The 21,966-nt window shown below is 37.7% G+C and overlaps 1 protein-coding gene across 1 annotated transcript; it reads right to left on the bottom strand.

Moving 5' to 3' along the window:
• Positions 1–3,702: 3,702 nt before the first annotated feature.
• LOC149229738 (pathogenesis-related thaumatin-like protein 3.3) lies at positions 3,703–5,053 on the bottom strand. The gene is made up of 2 exons (XM_089375900.1): positions 4,877–5,053; positions 3,703–4,521 (listed from the first exon to the last, which is right to left on the bottom strand). Exons 1-2 carry the CDS (start codon positions 4,956–4,958, stop codon positions 3,872–3,874), a joined length of 732 nt encoding a protein of 243 aa, XP_089232026.1. The 5' UTR covers positions 4,959–5,053; the 3' UTR covers positions 3,703–3,871.
• Between the last annotated feature and the right edge of the window lie 16,913 nt (positions 5,054–21,966).

The following is a 21,966-nucleotide window of genomic DNA, read 5'->3' as shown; positions in this document are numbered from 1 at the left end:
GCAGAAGATAAGGTCACATTACATTTATCCATCTCACTATTCACCTAGATATTTTACTTCATTCACTTATTCATCATTACATTGATAAATATGAATGACTTACTTACCAATGAATCACTCCAAATATTCCTCTAAAGGGCAGAGCCTACGACATGAAAATTAACACAACAATTGAAGGAAGCAAAGACAACACCAAAAAAATTGATTGAAACAAAAAATAAAACAGAATAGGTCTCCATTAAGAAGGTTTTTTATGATGAGACCTTGTATGGAGAAGCAAGGATTGTTGATCGTTGCTAGACTTGTTGGGGTTGTTTGTGACCTTATTGTAGAAGGTGCAAAGGCCCTTGACAAGGGAGGAACATGATGATCGTTGTGGAGGATTGGGTCATGCTTTAGCCACATGGAGAATTGGCTAAGTGTCCGGCATGACTCATGGACAGATAGAAGGAGGGCACACACTTGTGATGTTTGGGTGGACTTCTCATGGCCGAGACCAAGAGATAGTCTTGGTGGACACTTTGGTGGAGGAGTTATGATGGAGGGACTCATGACATGATGATATGGTTGGGTGACCGAGTTCACTAGACCGAAGATTGCAGCTTGGATAAGGATGACCGATTGTTGTGAAGGGTCTACTTGGTTGGACTACATGGGCAACTTAGTCATGGACATCAGGTTGGAGATATGGAGCATTCCTACTACATGGAGAGCTGAGGCATCTTGCGAAGAGCTTTGGGCCGAGACTTGTATGCTTGCCAGGATGTTGGTTGGGGATGACTTATGGAGCTCATGATGACATGAGATTGTTGTGACTTTTAGGGGCTTCATACGTGGTGGACTTAGAGGATTTGATGCATTGAGGAGCTGAGGTCAAGAGACTTTGATGCAGTATGGGATGCATACTTCCAAAGTACATGTATGGGCATGGCTTGGAAGAGTGACTTGATGTGGAGGATCGATATGAGACACTTTGAAGTGATAGAGTTACGATGATGATGATGCCTTGACTTGGGCATGGGTTGAGCCGAGACTCAACTACTTTTGGCACATGGATAGATGAGACAAGTGCATACTTGTTTCTATGGATGACTTGAGGGATGGTACATTGCAGATATGATGAAGGTTGCTTCATGGACCTGGATGTGGCACATCAAGAGTCGATGTTTGAGGAGAGGGTCTCTTCATATGGAGTAGACACACATAGATGATGATGTTGGGATAGATGTGGCTGATTTCATGTAGCACATTGACACCAAACATCATGGACAACATGTTGCAGATGAGGTGGATGGAGTTCCATGGACTTGAGCATGGATTATGGAGATAGATTCTTGATGAGTCAAGGATGTGGCAGATGTTTGAGGAACAACTGATGATGGCATGAGAATGTTCACTCTCATGGTTTGAGCGTGATAGTTGGACTGATCACCCGGCTAGTTCGAGACATGAGGGCATGCGGTGGGCAGAGATGTGTTAGCATTATGTTGGAGTATCATGGCAGCAGTTCACATGAGGAAACATGATGAAGACAGGAGGTCAGTAATCATGAATCAAGATGACATCTGATGGAGAGCATACCGTTGAGGTGCATACCTTGGTATGGTGAGCTTGGTGGCAATTGGTCACTAAGTCGATACATGATGGAGATGAGACTCTACATATGTTGCAGGGATGTTTGCCTTATGTGGAAAGGTCGACATCATAGATGATGATGATCTTGGTGGATGGCTACCGGGATGATATGTTGTCGAGGACGACAACGATTTCAGGTGGAGGAGGATGTAAGGCCTTCGAGTTATTGGTGCGACGGGCGCCGGCGAGTTTTCGTGCACGAGGGCGCGGGCGGGCGTGCACGAAACGAAAATGCGACATTTGTGCGAGCCGGATGCGACGATACCATGAAACGATGGAATGACACTTGGGTAAATGCGGCTAAGTGTTGGGATATATATAACGATGCGAAAGGAGACTTGTATCATGTGCAAGCCGACTTGGAAGGAGCCCTCATGGGGCGCATTACATGTGGTTTGGGGGTCGGCCAAGGGCTGCCACCCATATGTGAAACCCACGCAAGAAAGGCTATAAGTATATGAGCCTTGAAGCTCATTCAAACATCAACTCAAGGACTTCGCTCTAAGGAGAAGTACGCAAGGCACAAGTGCGCAGAAATACAAGGGGTAAAGCGCAGAGCTTGTGAAGTGCGCAGAAGTGAACGGTACTTGGAAGGTTAGAACGAGGGTTGGGCAAGGTGTGCCCGGGTTGGTTCTAAGGTGCAGAAATTGTGCAGGACTTGGTGAAGAGGATTAAGTGGCTCGGGTGAGCACTACTCTTTGTGCAAGGGTGCACACGGTTGTAAAGGCAGCTTGCCTCTCTTTGTATTATTCGGTTAAGTGTGAGACTTGGTTCGGCCAAGACACACTTGTTTATTGTAAACTGATATTCTTAATAAATTGTTGGGCAGACTCACATTACGGGGAGTTGCCCCTCCCCTTTATACTTGTTGCAATTTTTATTGTTCTTGGTATAATTGCATGATGATAATGAATGAGTATGGGCTTCATTAAGTATAAAGGATAATTACATGTTTACTTGGTTGCGAAACACAAGCTAAGTAATGTTAATGTGAAAGTAGGTGTAGTCCACGAATGTTAGTATTGGTGAAAAAAAAGTGTTCGGTGGTGCCGCACCTTGCTACAGGCGGTTGGAAGACTAACGCAAGTGTAGGGGCGTGACAATAAGCCTCTTCTTGATATAATAACTTTAACTGAGAATTTTGCTTGCATTTAAAAAGCTATAATTTTTTATAAAAAAAATTAAAAAGTTTATGCAACAGACTAATCATTCATATTAAATTTTACTAAACTCCAAATTTACATATAATGATATAAAAAATAAATTTTGATATTAATAAATTTATATAAAAGGAAATAAACATCATCAAATTTTCAATTTCCACCTGATATCTTAGCTATATCTGAAATTATGGGCCTGGTTGTTAGTAATATTTCTGAAATCAGAAGGTGGAATTCCCAAATTGGATTCATGGTCGTTGAATGGATCATGAAATAATTAAAACTGCACCGGGAAACCTATGAGGGTAAGTAAATAGATTCCTATTTTATATGTATTATCTCTTTGTGCTGAACAAAAAGACGTTATGAATATACTCAAATCTATGTTTAAAAAGTTTACTTTCATCCATATGTTGTAATCTGTTTCCACTCACATCCGCATAATATTTAGTATCTTAACTAAATACGTATTTACTCTTGTCATTTATTTCAATAAACAATATACCTTGCATTATTAACATTATAAATTTTAATTTTATGGCTTTATATGCTAATGACAATTGATACTTTTATTTTGATGGCTTTATATTCAAAATGGCAATGGGTACTTGTTTTTCTCTTTTTCTTAAAACCAGAGAGATCGTTAGATTCATTTAATCAATGACCATTGCTTATACACCATCTCGAAGAAATACTGTAAAGATATCTAGTAGTTACAAATAAAATCTTGTAGCAGGAAATAATGTCGGTATCATGTGTAAACGTGAAATTTTAAAGATTTTCATTGTATTGGTGTGAGAGATTTTCATTGTATTGGTGTAATTTACAGTGAAAACCCTAGAAAACAAATTTAAGCCAAGAGCCCACTATTCATGTAATAAATCATTCAATCAATCTCAACAGTATCGATTTCAACTCTCTTTCATATTGCATAGAGCTTGGCCTATAAATACAAGGGCATTCTTATTATGAATATGATACTACAGGGAGTTGACTTTATTTAGTTATGTTTAAGGGAAGTGAAGGTGCTGAAACTACATATTTGGCATACAGGGAGTTTGCCTTTATTTATTTAGTTATACATTTAGTGCGACATGATACTCGTAGCCGCAGAAGACAACGTTGTAATTAGCACCAGAAGGGCAGGTGAAGGTGCTAGTAGCATCGTCCTTGGCATAGCTGTATGCCTGTGGGCACTGCTGCTTGAAGAATTGGGAATAGTTGGTGGGAGAACAGTTGTTGATGTAGGCTCCCGTGCAGCAGTATTGAGGGGTATTGAAAGCAGCACAAGCACTTTTGCACCCATCAGTTACTTTCAATTCTGAAGGGCAGACGGCATTTATGTTGCTGGTGCATCCTATTTTCTTGCAATTAGAATTGGACGGAGTTGCAGAAAGAGGGATGTTGAAACCATCCACCAAAGAGATGTCATAGAAATCTTGATTCTGGTACTGATTGAGTGCATACTCAAAAAGAGTTGCAGGGACACTTCCATAGCCTTGACAATTGAGCAAACCCCCGCAGTCACCAGTGTTGCACCTGCCATGCCCGCTCGCGTCGAAGGAGCAGCCGGTACGACCCCAGATTCTGGCTTGTTTTGTTCCTGCGGCAACGTTAAAACTCCATGTTTGACCCCGTCCCAATGCTTTGCCGCCACCAGGACTTGCAGCTGCCCAGACTGTATATGGGCACTGGTTCTTCACTGTGAATGTGGCGCCTTCGGCAACTGCAGTCGACCAAACAATATTTACTACTTTTTTCTGCAAATACATATTTATGGCATATCCAGTTGAACTTAACTAGGTTGTATATTTCTAAATTTGATGGAGAAAACTAGATAGGATATTTGGGAATGAAATATATATAGTTATATTTTATATTTTGGAATATGATAAGACAGAAACAACGAACTCAATTATTTAAACTCAGTCCTATCTCAGTCCTATCCGCCGAATACCAAAATATTCTCATAATGCACAATACATTTCTGCCACCCTAAGTCAGCACAAATAATTAAGCTTCTTCTAAAGTTTAAATTAATCTTCTTCGGGTGGAACAAAAGAGCAGCATCATCAGCTTACATTGCAGATAAACATTAACGGCCAATAATGTGACTGTAACTACGATCCAAATGGAACTTGATAAACTATTTCTCCCCACCATTATAATGGCCACGCGGCAACTTCAAGACGACTCCAATGGAACGAAATAATTTCAATGCAGAGACAGAACACTTGAGATGAGGTGAGGATGTTCAGAGGTTGTCTATATATAGGCTTTCCGAGCTTTCCACGAACAAGAACCATGGTTGATCCTTATCCTTCTTTGTGTAAAGAATAGTGAACCCTGGTGTAGAATATAACCCACGCCAACTGAAACGTGTATGGCACACAATCAGATTGCAGGTTCAGGTGGTGACAAAGAATAGCAGAGGATTGGAATATCAAAATGAAACAGCCAATCAAATTTTAATATTTTCAGAATTTTAATTTAATTGACGGTGGAGATTTAACGTTAGAGTATATAATTTACTGTTGAAATATGATGATTAATTTTTATCGAATATTCTGAAATATTCCTAATGCCATACCATTTAACTTTTTGAAATATGCTAGAATATTCCAGTATAATAGATTAATGCTTAAAAATTATTTTGATAATATCTTTACATTAATTATATTTACTGTGGTAGATCATTATAGATTACAAAAGTTTAAAATCAAGTAAAATTTATTTTTAAATTAGTTATGGTATTTTAATTAATACGTGTTATATTGGAAATGTGGTATTAATAAGTTGTGGTATAAGTTTATGATATTGTAACAAAAATTACTTACAAATTAAGAATTTAAACTTATATATTAATTTTTTATAATTAATAATAATAATAAGATAATGTGAAATGTATCTTGCATAGTGTTTTTTTATGTTTATTATAAATTGATGCCTATTCACATTTACTAACTATTTATTTTAAATAACTACATTAATTTAAGTGAAGAAATTTTAACTCTTCCACACATCTGTGTTGACATGCCACAAATTTGTAAAAACATTTGACAGACAAATTGAATAAATCACCCTGCCCCATCAAATTCCATCATGGCTATGATCACCACCAAAGAGGGTCGTGATTGGAGATGTTGCGCTCATGACTTTTAAGGCCATCTCACGTCAGACATTCAACACAGACTGGTACATTTTTCGAATATTCATATTGTGTGCTATGGATTTGACTAAAATTTTTGCCTTTTTTTAATTTTTATCATAAGCCATCACACATCCCAGCACATCTCTAAATATTAAAGAATACAAATCATCGCAGTAGTATAACGAGTCAACGTTCACCCCTCTGGTTACACGTCCACTTGTCGTCGGTGAGTTGCTCCGATAGATTCTCCATCCATAGACGGACCCGTTGGCCCTGACATGTTAATAGACTTGATCTTTTGTTAGCACTATATCTCCATCCTCGCCATTACCATCTGTGGCTTCGTCTGTCCCGCCCCAAGCAATAACTCCCTTGGACATGACATTAAACATACCACAACCACGCAAAACGACTTGGCATTTTCACCGGTGAATTAATGGGATATTTTGGACCATTCTGGTGAGCCTTCCAGCCTCTTATTTTTTGAATTCCTTTTTCTCGAGCCTATTCATTTTCAAATCCCCTGCACCTTCAGACAGAATCCACAACTTCGGAGCAATGTTGTTCTTTGGCATTTACTGTTTTTATTTTCAAATCCCCTACACCCTTAGACATAATCCAAAATTTCCCTAGTCAGGCTTTCCGTTTGACATTTTTGTTTGCACATGCCTGTAACCAGAGAAGCAAGGTCGGCGTCGCCCACATTGAAGTGCAATAGTAAGTTCAAAATCGAGTTGGTGTTTGTGTTGTTTGATTAGAATAGTGTGTATAACTTTTGTATTTTTTGTTTATATTTAAAGTTCTTTAAAATACTTAAACAAAACCCCCAACTCGTGCACTATTATATTATATTTTATTGAGCTATGGCCTTTATAGGCTCATAAACCTGTAGTTATCCTGTAGTTATTATCATGTCCTATTCTACGTATGGAGGTTCCAACTTTGGTTATAAGCATATTCATTAATACTTGGTCATTGTAGGAAACTTGGTGAACTTTTCTTACTCTTACTTTATTCCATGTTTTCTCTCCCCAATTTTATTAACCCTTCCACCTATTGTAACTCATAGTGGTTCTCAAAAAATCAGATTTCCTTGCATTTTTTAGCAAGATCAGATTTCCTTGCATTTTTTAGCAAGAATTTAGCGATGGGGGATTCACCTTATTGTTAATATGAATTATTTAGGTTCATCATCCACATTACTAAATTAGATTTAACAAATAAATTTCAGTATGTATCTTTGTGCTTATACACATATTATCATGTATGCAAGTATAACTAACATAATTATCCAATTTCATATTTATATGTCATGTATTGATTAAAATGTGAGATTTTCTTGAAATTAAATAGTGGACCATAAAGAAATACAAGGGTTGATCCTGCCATCAATTATACTATAAATATAATCATACAATGCATTTGTTTCTAACAATTATATCAATGGCCTTGTCGTATATCAGAATTTAATCTAGAATTTATAAGTTGAGTCTTATGCTTGTACTACAATTTTTTCTAAGTTACATATCCATCAAGAAACAATTTTTGTCAAAATATACATGAAATGTGGAATAATTTTAACGAAAACATATCTAACAATTCTGGAAAGGAAATGTTGATGATGGTTTTCTTTTTTAATTTATGCATTCAATTCTATGTGAATGGAAAACACATCTTACTTTTCTAGAAAGGAAATGTCATTTTGGGTTTCTTTTTTAATTTATGTAGACAACATTGTATTGTTTGACTAGTTCCCTAGCAGAAAGAGGAGAGCACCAAACTTGATTGCCAAAAATCCACGCGTTCATTGTTGCAACAACAAATTATTTCACTGGTGCGGTAAATCATTGGTTTACTATTACAACAATTCGTTGGTTCAGTTTTGTAGCAACTCATTAGTTGGTCGTTGTGACAACTTGTTGGTTGAGCATTGCGGCAACTTGTTGGTTAAGCGTTGCGACAACTCGCTGGTTCAATTTTGTAGCACCTTGTTGGTTCACAATTGTGACAACTCACTGGTTGAGCATTGCGGAAACTACTTGGTTCATTGTTGCAACAACTTTCTAGGTCACCTTTGTAGCAACTTGTTGGGTCACCATTGCAACAAATCCTTGGGTCACAAAATGGTAAATGATGTAGGAGCATGAGGCTTGAAGGAAAAAGGCTTCATTTTATTCCAAAAATCCAAAAAAAGTTTACAAGAAAAGGAGTGGGATCCTTTAGCTGTTAATTTACAAAGTTTTCTAGATAGGATTTGAACTAGAATATAGGTATTTGAACGATTTTGTAATTAATCCAAGTAGTTCAGAATTAGTTGAGATTCTTAGGAAGAATATCATGCAGTTTAGAGGTATTTATCTAGGATTAGATAGACTCGATCCATTGATTGAGGATCAGATTGTTGAATGTAAGTCATTTATGTAAGTTTTGAACTATTGTAATAGGATTTGGCTGGATTTGGCTATGGAGAATTAGACTGTAAAAGAATTGAAATATCTTTGTATCTCTGTATATTCTATGCATGAAAGGTTAAATCTTGGAGGTTGAATTCCTTCAAAATATCTCTATGTATTGTTGAATTCTAGCTTGGCTTGTAAAATTAGAGTTTTGTATGATGTGGTGTTATTGCATTAATTCCTCTTTCACTGTGTATTAAGTTAAGCCGAATTTGTTTCGAACCATAGAGCTTTAGTTAGCTAAGCTCCGAATTCCATAGAGAAGAGCTAAACTTGGCGGGAGCGCTAAAATCATAGGGGAAGGAGAAAAGTCTAATAACTTCGCGAGGGAACCCAAAGATGCCTAGAACCATTCGATTGACAAAACCATTAGATCTACGGTAGGCGCGTACAAATAGGTGACGAAGTTAAACAGAGGAGTAAAGCGGTCTTCATAGGCGAAAGCTATTTTCGCGTGGGCTTAAGGAGGTATGTGGTATTTTGGGATAGTCACACAATTCCATTTAGCAGCCGACACATAGAATGGAGAAACTATTTTTCTCGCGTGCTCTCAGCTTGATAAACATCAACGAGAATTCCACGTGATATTAAGTGTCAACCGTTGGATCAAGCGGGCTTGATCGATGGTGGAGGATCACCTGGTTAGTTTGCGAGCGAAAAAAGCGTCAACCGTCAGATCTTAGAAAGAGGATCGATAGTGGAGAATTAACGTGATAAAGGTTGGGAGAAAGGCGGATGCGAGAAGTTTATGAACAATGGTGTTGTTTTTCTTTCGGTTCCGGGGTAAGTGAAGTTCTACTAATTTTCGAGTAACCTTATAAATTCTGTTGTTTTAGTAGAATATCTAAGTTTGGAGGCAGATGGCTGAACCTGAAAAGGAAATTGAAGAAGAACTTCCACCTGCACTTAAGGAAATCATTTTTAGATTTGAACGATTATCCCTTACACCTACAACCAGACCACCATTTGTGGTATCAGAGCAATCTACTGACACTGAACAGGATCTCAAGGATTAGAAAAAGAAATACAACATGGCTTCCAGAGTTGGAGGAAGAGGTGGTGGTCGAAGAAGAGGAAGACCAATTGCAAATGCTGAAGTGTTGGAAGCTATGCAATAGATGCAAGCTAGATTAGAAGCAATAGAAATGGGAAGAGAATTCTGATGTTACAAATGCAACAAGCTGGTACATAGAGCCTATGAGTGCCCAGAAAACATAGGAATAAATTAGAGGAATGCAATTGTTTCCAAGAATGAAGAGGGAGCAGCAAAGGTAATAGAAGAATAAAATGTACCAGAGAAAGGGGAATCTTTGGTAGTTAACATAGTTTTGTTAAAGCCAGCTAAGGAAATTATTGAACTAGCACAGAAAAAGACCTTGTTCAGGGCTATGTGTAAGGTTCAAGGGAAATGTTGTCAGATGATAATTGATAGTGGTAGTACAGATAATTTGGTCTCCACAGAAATAGTGGAGAAGTTGAAATTGAAGACAAAGAGACACCCGACACCTTACAAGGTGTCATGGTTTCAAAAGGGATATATCAGTTAATAGTGAATGAGCAGTGTGAAGTGGACTTGCAGTTGGGCAAATATAGAGAAAAAATTCTGTGATTTGATGCTTATGGATGTGTGTCACATATTGCTGGGAAAACCTTGGCAGTATGATAGAGGAGCTATCCATGATGGAAAGAGGAACACATACAAATTTAATAAAGATGGTGTCAATCGTACATTGCTGCCTATGGAAGAAGAGGACGCATCAAGGAAACTTGATCCAAAGACTCTATTGTTGAGTGGAAAGGTGTACTTGCAGCAAATTGAAGAGGATGAGGTAATTTTTGCATTGATTTGCAAACCTAAGGTAATAATTACTTCCACAAATTTTTTTGATTTTCTAATTGAAATTCAAGAGATGCTGGACAATTATTGTGATATCATTGTAGATGATTTGCTTGATGAATTACCACCCATTAGAAAAATCAGTCATCATGTAGATTTGATTCCAGGAGAAAATCTACCTAATAAAGCAGCTTACAAGATGACTCGCACAGAGAATGAAGAAATCAAGAAACAGGTTCAGGAATTGTTAGATAAGGGGCTGATTAGAGAGAGTTTGAGTCCTTGTGCAGTGCCAATAGTGTTGAGTCCAAAGAAAGATCGAGGATGGAGAATGTGCACTGATTCAAGAGCAATCAATAAGATAACAATCAGGTACAGATTTCCTCTACCTAGAATTGAAGATTTGATGGATTGTTTGAGTGGAGCAAGATATTTTACAAAGTTGGATTTAAAAGTGGTTATCATCAAATCAGAATTAGAGAAGGGGATGAGTGGAAAACTGATTTTAAGACAAATGAAGGATTGTATGAATGGATGGTAATGTCTTTTGGGTTATCAAATGCTCCTAGTACATTTATGAGGCTCATGAATGAAGTTTTGAAAGAATTTATTGTAATAGTATATCTGGATGATATATTAGTCTATAACATATCTAAAGAGGAAATGTGAGATATCTTAATTATATCTTACTGAGGTTTTTTGTTTCTGTTGATGGTTTAAAGATGGATCTAGAGAAGATCAAGGCAATCATGGAGTGGCCTTCACCAAAAAGTGTCTTTGAGGTAAGATTTTTTCATGGTATTTCTAGCTTTTATAGGAAATTCATAAGGAATTTTAGTAAGATCAATGCTTCTATTATTGACACTATAAAGAAGGACATACAACCATTTAAATGGACTGTTGAAGCAGAAAGGAACTTCCAGCTGTTGAAGAGAAAGATTACTGAGAAACCTATTTTGATTTTGCCTGATTTTAATAAACCTTTTCAAGTGAAGTGTGATGCCATTGGAGTTTTTTTAAGTCAGGAGGACAAACTTGTAGCTTATTTCAATGAAAAACTCAATGAGTCAAAGAAGAAATATTCTTCTTATGACAAGGAGTTTTATGCAGTGGTGCAGTCTTTGAAGAAGTGGAGACATTACTTGATGTCTAAGGAGTTCATAATTTATTTAGATAACCATGCATTGCAGTACATTATGCAATAGCCAAAGCTTAACCAGAAGCATGAAAAGTGGGCAGAATATCTTCAAGGTTTTAATTTTATGTTGAAACATATAATTGGCCAATCAAACAAAGTAGTAGATGCCTTAAGTAGAAAAATAATTTTAGTCCAAGAAAGTCAAATTCAAGTGTTGGGTTTTGATTTTCTTAAGGAATTATATGAGAAAGATTTAGATTTTAAAGAGGCATTTGAAGCTTCTAGAAATCTTGCTTTGTTAGACAAAAGTAAGTGGCTAGATTATTTCTTGCAAGAAGGACTATTGTTTAAAACAAATCAGCCGTACATACCAAATTGTTCTATGAGAGAAAATTTGATCAAGGAGAAACATAGTGGTGGACTTGGAGGACATTTTGGTGCAGAAAAGACTTATGAGCAGTTGAACTGGTTTTATTTCTGGTCAAGGATGAGATATGAAGCGGAAAAAGTATGTGAATAATTGTAAAGTCTGTTAGTATGCAAAGGGATGGAGCCAGAAAACAGGTTTGTATGTTCCATTACCTGTTCCAGATAGACCTTGGGATATGGTAAGTATGGACTTTGTTTTGGGCTTACCAAAAACTCAGAGGGGACATGATTCAATTAATGTAGTAGTTGAAATTTTTTTAAAAATGGCACATTTTATTCCATGTTATAAAACCAGCAATGCTACCCATGTTGCTAACTTGTTTTCTAAGGAAATTGTAAGGTTACATGGGTTACCTAAGAGCATTGTTTCAGACAGAGACACCAGATTTGTTGGTAATTTTTGGAGGACCTTGTGGAAGAAACTTGCTACTAAACTGAGTTTTAGTTATGCTTATCATCCTCAGACTAATGGGTAGACTAAAGTTGTAAACAAAGGCTTAGGTAATATTATGAGAAGTCTTGCAGGTGAACATCCGAAACAATGGGATCAAGTGTTGGCACAGGCTGAATATGCTTATAATGATTCTCCTAATAGGAGTATAGGGCAGAGTCCATTCCATATAGTTTATGGAATGCACCCAAGAGGAGTGTCTGAATTAAGAGATTTGGGTAAAGCTAAAATGAGGAGTGCTCAAGGAGAATATTTTTCTTCAGAGATTCAAGAAATACATGAACATGTAAAACAACAGTTATAGGACAACAACACAAAGTACAAGAACAAAGCAGATTTGAAGAAGAGAGAAGTTAATTTTGAGGTTGGAGATTTGGTTTTGGCACACCTAAGGAAGGAAAGATTTCCAAAAAGGGAGTATAACAAATTAAAATTTAAGAAAATTAGACCATGCAGAGTTTTAAGGAAATTTTCTGCAAATGCATATGAAATTGAGTTACCCCCTGGTATTGGAATATCTCCAATTTTCAATACAGGTATGAAAGGGGACAGACAGATGACATAGCAGAAGACAAGGAAGAACAAGACGTGAATTGGGTAAAACAGTTACCTACAGCAAAGGCACAACAACCAAAGAAGATATTGGATAAGAGAGTGTTTAAAAGGACAAGGGGACAGGAGTATTTTCAGTAATTGGTCAAGTGGAAAGATCAACCAATTGTTGATGCTACCTGGGCGATAGATACCATGCTACAGAAGTTGGGCAGTTTTGAAGAAGAGCTCATGGACAGGAGCCCATGAAGAATTTTGTCCTTAGGAGTCTGATGCAGGAGCATGAGGCTTGAAGGAAAAAAGCTTCATTTTATTCCAAAAATCCAGAAAAAGTTTACAAGCAAAGGAGTGGGATCCTTTAGTTGTCAATTTACAAAGTTTTCTGGAGAGGATTTGGGCTAGAATATAGGTATTTGAACAATTTTGTAATTAATCCGAGTAGTTCAGACTTAGTTGAGATTCTCGGGGAGAATATCATGCAGTTTAGGTATTTATCTAGGATTAGATAGATTCGATCCATTGATTGAGGATCGGATTGTTGAATGTAAGGTATTTATGTAAGTTTTGAACTATTGTAATAGGATTTGGCTATGGAGAATTAGATTGTAAAAGAATTGAAATATCTCTGTATCTCTGTGTATTCTATGCATGAAAGGTTAAATCTTGGAGGTTGAATTCCTTCGAAATATCTCTGTGTATTGTTGAATTCCAGTTTGGCCTATAAAATTAGAGTTTTGTATGATCTGGTGTTATCACGTTAATTCCTCATTCACTATGTATTAAGTTAAATTGAATGTGTTTCGAACCATAGAGCTTTAGTTAGCTAAGCTTTGAATTCCATAGAGAAGAGCTAAACTTGGCGGAAGCGCTAAAATCATAGCAGAAGGAGAAAAGTCTGATAAATTCGCGAGGGAACCCGAAGAAGCCTAGAACCATTTGATCGACAGAACCGTTAGATCTATGGTAGTCACGTGAAAACAAGCACCAGAGTTAAATAGAGGAGTAAAGCAGTCTTCATAGGTGAAATATGTTTTCGTGCGGGCTCAAGGAGTTAAGCGATATTTTGGGATAGTCACGTGATTCCATTTAGCAACTGACATGTAGCATGGAGAAACTTCTTTTCTCACGTGCTCTCGGCTTGATAAACATCGGCAAGAATTCCATGTGATATTAAGCGTCAACCGTTGGATCAAGTGGGCTTGATCAATAGTGGAGGATCACCTGGCTAGTTTGCGAGCAGGTAAAGCGTCAACCATCAGATCTTAGAAAGAGGATCGACGGTGGAGAATTAACGTGATAAAGGTTGGGAGAAAGGCGGATGCGAGAATTTTATGAAAAACAATGTTGTTTTTCTTTCGGTTTCAGGGTAAGTGAAGTTCTGCTAATTTTCAGGTAACCTTAGCAATTATGTTGTTTTAGTAGAATATCTAAGTTTGGAGGCAGATGACTGAACCTGAAAAGGAAATTCAAGAAGAACTTCCACCTGTGCTTGAGGAAATTGTTTCTGAATTTGAATGATTATCCCTTACACTTGCAACTAGACCACTAGTAAAGTAAGTCAAATGGGAAACAATCATTGCCCTTCTAGTGCAAGACCCTAAAAAAAGATCATATTTTCTAGAAAGCATTTAGATTGGTCTAAAGTACATGAAAATAACATGGAGATTGATCGGATTGCAAAAATCCCTACACATAAAATTCCATACTTTATTAGAAGAGAGGAAATGAAACCAGATTCTCCATGTTCTTTCACCTGGGTACAAAATAAATGCCCAGGCTCAAGGCCTACTATTTCCTTGTGACATGGAGTGCAAGTTTTTTAGAGATGCATTGTTTAGATGTTGATACTAACAATGCTTGATAATTTTTCATATGTATTGACCTTTCAAACATTTTTATGGAGCTATTATTGTTCATATGGCCTTGGAACAAAGGAGTAAAAAATGAAATGAAGCAAAGATCATTATTTGTGAAAACGAGGGGTTGGCAATGCCATTTCATTGTAAAAGTTATAATTCAAATCACCAACGTTGCGATAATAATATAACATGTATGAACATGAAGATAACCAAGAATGGTCTTGTCATGGCTAGCATGACACTTCGGGTGATGCTAGGTCCCCGCATTAACCAAAGATATCGAAAGACATGGTTTCTTATTTAGAGAGTTGTTTCTTCTTGGAAGTTCCGATTGACTCAGTTTTTAAAGTGCAAGTTAAGAAATATGTTGACATGGATGCCACAACTTGAGATAGGGATTTATTTTTGTGTGGGAAAGATGTTGTTAACATCTATAATCATCTAATGAAATAAAAGTATTAGTTGTGTTATCACCCCAAGAAACTCTCCTAGGTTGTATATCAGAGATGCTTGGGAACATTACAAACTCAACAAAAATGTTGGAAAATGGTGGATGAATGAAAGGAATGCTGCACATTCAAGCCAGATAACCACTCCTACTATGCTTAACCCCAAACATGGGTGAACACTCCTAGACTACAAGGCTTTAGACCACCAATTACCCACAGCTTTAAGGAAAATGTGATGATGGAGAACACTGATCACACCAGCAGATGCACAGGACCCTGTGATAGCCAATTGCAACTAGTTAAAAGGTCTGTAAATTCTGATTCCAAATGCATAGATAGGATGACAATTCTCTGGCATTAAAAAAAAAGAAGCCTGCATACATATTTGATAATGCTAACTAGATTCTAACAGAGAGGTGGGATGACAGGCCCTCTATTGCTGAGCATCAAAAGCAAATGAAAAATGCATACAAGCACAGCCTGGAACAAAGAAGAAGAAGTGGAAAGTGAGCAAACAACAACAAAAGAAGCTTGTATTAGCTGGAAATGAAGACCAGAAGCTGCAGGTGTCACAATAGTTGCAGTCTCCAGAAGTTGAACTTTACAATCAGAATAACATTCATCAGCCTAATTACATCTTGCTTTTTGGAATATATAGAGTTTGTTCACAAAAATCTCTGCTAACCTATGTGTGGAGGGGTCATAACTGACCACCAACCGCATTTACAATTAGATATGGGTTTCTGATACAATTTGACTGCTTTAATGGACAAAATAACCTTTCTGCTGCTCTGTTGTACTCCACGAACAGGTGAAAAGCCATGCTTATCTGCTTAAGGTTGTCCTTCTTGTCCTCGGAGGTACATTGTGTTGAATGTTGTAGCTGAGAGTTTTATGTGTAGAGTACCACATTATGGTTTCTTTCCTTGTTCACGTACACAGGACAGGCTCAAAACACGGAAAATTCATTGACAATGGATGATGGACTGAGCATGAATATCAACCTTTGGATGACAAAATGAATGGTGGAGATTTGATCTGAGGGGCTATCAGGAGCAAACAGGAATGGAGGATCGAGGGCCGTCGGATCGCTGTCGGGCAGATCCGGCGGCTATCAGGCGGCGGAGATGCGAGAGGGTTAGTGGGTGAGGACCGTACTAGATGGTGGTAAATGGTTTCCCCACACCACTTTTACGGGAATGGCGGTTTTGGTACATGGAGTAGCGATCAAGTAAGGTTGCGACGCGTGGCAGGCAGGTCCGACGGGAAACCGCCTTCCCCGTGGGCTATCGCATTCACGACTTGTGGGGAGAGGGCTAGTGAACACTGTCGGATGAAGCGATGGATCATCGGACGGTCACGGTTAAAAGCACACTTTGGATTGATGTGACGGGTGAAAAGACCCCGCGGGTTATGTGATTTGGCAATAGCACATAGTTATATGTGTTAAAGCCTTAGTGCTGAGGTAAAACGAAAAAATAGGTTAATATCGGGTTTAAAGGGTAATCAGGGTTTTAAAAGGTTATCGGTGGGGTTTTAGTGTTTAATAAAAAAATGCACAAGAGTCGGTAAAATAAAGGGTTTAGGAAAGGTTTTGTGTAAAAAGGAGGAATGGGGAGCCATAAGGGTGCAAGCGGAGTGATAAGGGAAAAGGAAAGTTATGGTGTGAGGTAACATTATCGAGGGTTTTATAGGGTTTATAAAGGCAAACTCAAATAATGAAGTTAGGAAGAATAAGGAGAGTGAAAGGGAAGGAAGAAACGGGGATAGCGAGAGTTATAAGGGAATAAGGCAGAATGAAGGAGAAATCATGAAAAACTGCTGCCAGCCTTATACAACCAGACCTTCAATGCTCAACACCTATTTTGATCCATCAAGTATCAAAGAACATAGCAGAGCTAACACTGGATCCTTCTGGGGATGAGATCCTCCCTGTGAGGTCTCAAGAACCTGCAGACCATTGTCTTTCCAGCTGAAAACAAATTAGCCAAAATTCCTAGTGTTCCATTGGGCATGGAGTCTACTGCACCTATATTAAAATTGATAAAAAACTCAATATTTACAACTTTTAAGGCCAAAGATCTTAAATCACATAAACTTTCAAAAACCACCCATTAACTGGGCCATCAAAGGCTGTCTATCCTCCCATACTTTTCAGTATGAAGGTGTTTTTCCCTTGAACCTGTGAAATAATGAAAGGCCCTGTCCAGATACCATCAAACTTCCCATGATTGCCTTTCTTCTCCTTTAGTGCATCCCATTTCAAAACCAAGTCACCAATCTGAAAATTATCTGTTTTTTCCGTTTTGTCAAAGGCTTCCTTGATCTTTTTCTAATGTTTTGTAGCCTTTTCAACCAGCTATTCTCTAATCCGATGTATTTTTGCTAAATCAGTAATCCTCTTTGCCATGTCTTCTTCCTCATCCTGCTCTTCTTGAAGGAATTTTGCCACAAGGATGGTTAGTTGAATCAGAAATATAGCCTCAGTGCCATATACCAGCTTGAAAGGAGAATTGCCTGTGGATTTCTTAATGGTCACTCTGTTAGCCCACAGTGCATACTTGAGCTTTGAATCCCAATTCTTTTTATTATCCTCTAACAGTTTTTTAATTATCCCGATCAGACTTTTATTAGAGGATTCTTCCAGACCATTTCCTTGAGGATAATATGAGGTGAAATGAACAAGTTTGATACCCATTGAATCACACATTTCCACCAGTTCTTTTGCCTTGAAAGCTGCTGCATTATCTGTGATTAGTTTATGTGGACAACCAAATCTGCTGAAGATATTTTCTATCAAAAACTTCATGACCACATTGTGATCAACCTTCCTTGTAGGGATTGCTTTAATCCACTTAGTGAAATAATCAGTAGCTACTAATATCCATTTATGCTGGCCACTGGAATGTGGATTGATTTCACCAATAAAATCCAAGCCCCATTGCTGAAAAGGTCCTTTTGCAATTATTGGTTTTAGGGGCAGGGATTTCAGCTGTCATTTTCCTTCAAATCTTTGGCATCTGTCATAAGATTTAACAAAAACAAATACATCAGAAAATAAAGTGGCCCAATAGTACCCAACTCTGAGAATTTTATGGGCTATGATTTTCCAATAATGGTGCCCTCCACACATGCACTTATGAAACTGCTGCATAACTTCTTTTTACTGTTCTTTTTCCAGACACCTTAAAAATATTCCAGATGGATCCCTCCAGTAGAGCAGATTTTCCATAATGCAATACTTTGCTGCTCTAAGTTTTAAAGTTCTGGCTTGACTTTGAGTAAATCTTGAAGGGATCTCTAGCTTCAGCAAGAAATTAATTATTTCAGCATACCAGTTACATGAAGCTAGATTTTCGGCCACTAACTGCTTTCTCTCTATTTCAGTTGTTTCCTCTTCTTCTGCCTGACCATTTTCTGCAATAGCACACAGGAAATCAATATCTAAAGACCTGCAATTTTCTTCAGCTAATAATTTGGCAAGACCCTGACCTCTGACCAGCTTGGTGGGCTTCAGCTCTATATTAAATTCTATCATTTTTGCAATCCATTTCGCCCTTCTTCCATCAACATCAGGTTGTGTCAAGACATCTTTAATTGTAGCAGAGGGTACATATGCAACTATTTTGGAATGAAGGATATAAACTCTAAAAGCTTTCAAGGATTTGATAAGAGCATATGCCTGTTTTTCAATAATATCATACCTCAGTTCAGCATCCCTCAAGTTCTTGCTGAAAAATGCCACTGGATGTTCTGAACCTTCTTCATCTGCCTGCAATAAAACTGCTGCAATAGTGTCCTCAGAGGCAAATGAAAATTTATGGAACTCTTTGCTGTAATATGGACTTATTAATGGGGCAGCCTCCATAATAGCCTTTTTAATAGACTCAAATGATTTTCTTGTTGCATCAGTCCACCTTACCTCTAATCCTTTCTTCAACATGGAGGTCACATGCTTAACCAATTCTGCAAAATTTGGAATGAAACTCCTGACAAAATTAATTTTGCCCAAAAAGGACTGGATATCCTTCTTTGATCTTGGGACAAACAAAGTCTGTATTGCCTTCACTCTTTCTGGGTCAATCTGAACACTTGCAGCATACACAACATGTCCTAACAGCTTGCCTTCTTCCAAAGCAAATTGTAATTTTTTGGGATTGACTGAGATTCCAAACCTCCTGCACTTCAAGAATACTTTTTTCAAATGTTGTAAGTGATTTTGATGGCTGCTGGAGTAAACTGTTATATCATCAAGGTAGATGAGGACAAATTTATCTTTCTCCCCCACAAATTCTATATCCATAGCTCTCTGAAAGTTTTCTCCAGCATTCATCAATCCAAAAGGCATCTTAGCATACATAAAAGTGCCCCAAGGAGTGGTAAATGCAGTCTTTTCTTGATCATCTTGGTGCACAACAATCTGATTAAAGCTTGAAAATCCATCCAAGAAAGACATTACTTTAGCTCCTGAGACTTTTTGCAGCAAATGCTCCATCTTGGGCAGAGGATAGTTGTCTTTCTTTGAGCATTTGTTCAAATTTCTGAAATCAACACACAGTATGATTTCACCACTTTTCTTCCTCACCACCACTAGATTGGCTACCCATTTTGAATATCTGAGAGGTACTATGATCTTAGCAGCCAACAGTTTTTTAATTTCTTTTTCAACTAGAGGAAGAAGCATAGGATTTATTGGTCTCAACTTCTGTTTGAAAGGTATTGTGTCTTTCTCCAGAGGGATTTTATGTTGAATTATGTTCTTGTCATATGTTTTCAGATCACTATACTCCCAGGCAAACACATCAGCAAATTGCCTCATTAAATTACAGTATTCAACACTTTGATTAGCTGACAAATGAGTGGACAAATTTATATATCTAGGCTAACTTGGACTTCCTATATCATGCTTACAGACTGTAGATTGGTCTTCTTTTTGGGCAGCCTTGTAAGACACATCATTTTGGTCAAACAATCTTTCTAGAGGAATTAGACCCTTAGGAATATGATTACTAGGAAGTTGGACAATGTTGTTTTTACCAATTTTATTTCTAAGCCGGGATTAGTGATTTTCTAACAAGGCCTCATTTTCTTGGTCAAATTTCATTTCGGAAACTTCATCAATGATTTGCAGAAACCTATTTAACTCATCATCATCTTCAAAAACTTTCCAATGCTCGACATTATCAGGAAAGGATGGTCTATACTTCATTTGGACTTCATACACTATTCTGGGAGGCATAGGAGGAATAAATAGACTAGCAGACACAACAAGGGAATCAACAAGCTTATTTTGGGCTCTAGGAATGTATGAAATACAAAAATAATCAAAATAATCTCTGATTCTCCATACCTGATCTCTGTAAGCCTTTAGCCTTGGGTGCTTTACTTGAAATGTTTTATTTACTTGCTATATAATTAAATCAACATCTCCAAACACCTTTATGCTTCTAATTCCTCTGTCTTTCGTTGAATTAAGGCCCAACAGTAGAGCCTCATACTCCGCTATATTGTTTGTGACTTGAAACACCAACTTAAAAGATAGCTGAATGCTTTCTTGTTGTGGAGATATCAGCACCACCCCTGCTCCTGCAGTCTCCCTTGAACACGCTCCATCAAAGAACATCTCCCAAACCCGACTTCCTTGCTTTTCCGCGGCCTGAACTGTTGGTTTCCTGATCTGCAATGAGGCCTTCTGAGATTCTTCTCTTTGGAGAATACATGCTCCAAAATCAGTGTCCACTGCATAAATAGGATGATTTGTAGGATTCTTCTCATCACTGATGATATATGCCAATTGTGCTTCTCTATATAACCTCCTTCTTTCTCCTCCAAACATTGGGACAGTGGCATGAGATAGATCATTCTGCAATGTCCTACCTAGTCTCTTAATCCACCCTCTGGATAGCAGCATGCCAAACTTAGGAGGGACATCTGCTACCACAATATCCATCATCATACTCTTCATGGGCAGCTGAGTTAAGGTAATGGCCAGATCTTTAATCAATCCAAGACATTTAACCTTCCTTGAATCAAAAGAAAATAAATCATGATAAGGTCTAGTGATATCAAGGCCTAACTCTTCCATGACAGCTTTAGGCATTAAATTGTGTCTGGCCCCTGTGTCTAGCAGGCAATTGTGGAGGATTTTATCATGAATGGTCAATGAGACATAAAAAGATGGAGAATTATTATCAGTAGGTTCAATCATAGGGCTAAGCACAATGGCAAGCTTGTCATCTTGCAAATTGACAGAGTTAGTGGAGGTTTGTGTGGTTTTCAGCTCAAGAGTTTCAAAGACCGGCTTTCTAAACACTTCACTCTTTACCAATTCAACTAGAGGCACAGATATTTTCAATTTTTGGACCTCTGACTCAAAGCTGAAAGAGGAGGGAAGCTTATCAGAACCTCTTACCTCTTGAACTGGAGTTTTGAGGATGACTGGATTAGTTGCTGGTCTTCTTTGTTTGATATTCTATGATTCTGCTTGGACAACAGCTCTTTGGGCAGGATTCTCCTTGGCATTTTTTGCATTGGATCTCAGATTATATCTCTTCTGGTCACCAGTTTGTAGAACAACTCCTCTGTCCCATTCTTGATTGTCTTATTCCTACAGCAATGATTGTTCATACTCAGCCAATGTCAAAAATATAGTGCTACCTTTATCTTTCATGCAGTGAATTTCATCCCCATCTTCTTCAAATTGTTCCTCCTCCATGAATAAATTTTGGAAAGGAGCTTTAACTTTCTGATATTCTTTTGAATATTCACCCCTCTGCATTATTTGTAACTACTCATTTTCTCTTCTGAATGGATTGGGATTTCTTGGAGCAAATGGGTTCTGCTGCCTTG

This window comes from Pinus tabuliformis, chromosome J (genome assembly GCF_031772625.1).
Source record: "Pinus tabuliformis cultivar Carrire ecotype Pingquan chromosome J, CPIR1, whole genome shotgun sequence".
In the NCBI taxonomy this organism is placed as follows: domain Eukaryota; kingdom Viridiplantae; phylum Streptophyta; class Pinopsida; order Pinales; family Pinaceae; genus Pinus; species Pinus tabuliformis.
Note: the sequence above shows the minus strand (reverse complement) of the source record. Positions and strands in the feature narration are given on the sequence as shown.

What these genes read in the sequence shown, in the direction of transcription:
- LOC149229738 (XM_089375900.1), bottom strand. Translation starts at nt 4,958, where the DNA reads ATGGTGGGGAGAAATAGTTTATCAAGTTCCATTTGGATCGTAGTTACA. An exon ending in CGTTAATGTTTATCTGCAAT is followed by an intron (nt 4,522 to 4,876) that starts GTAAGCTGATGA and finishes GGTCGACTGCAG; the next exon opens with TTGCCGAAGGCGCCACATTC.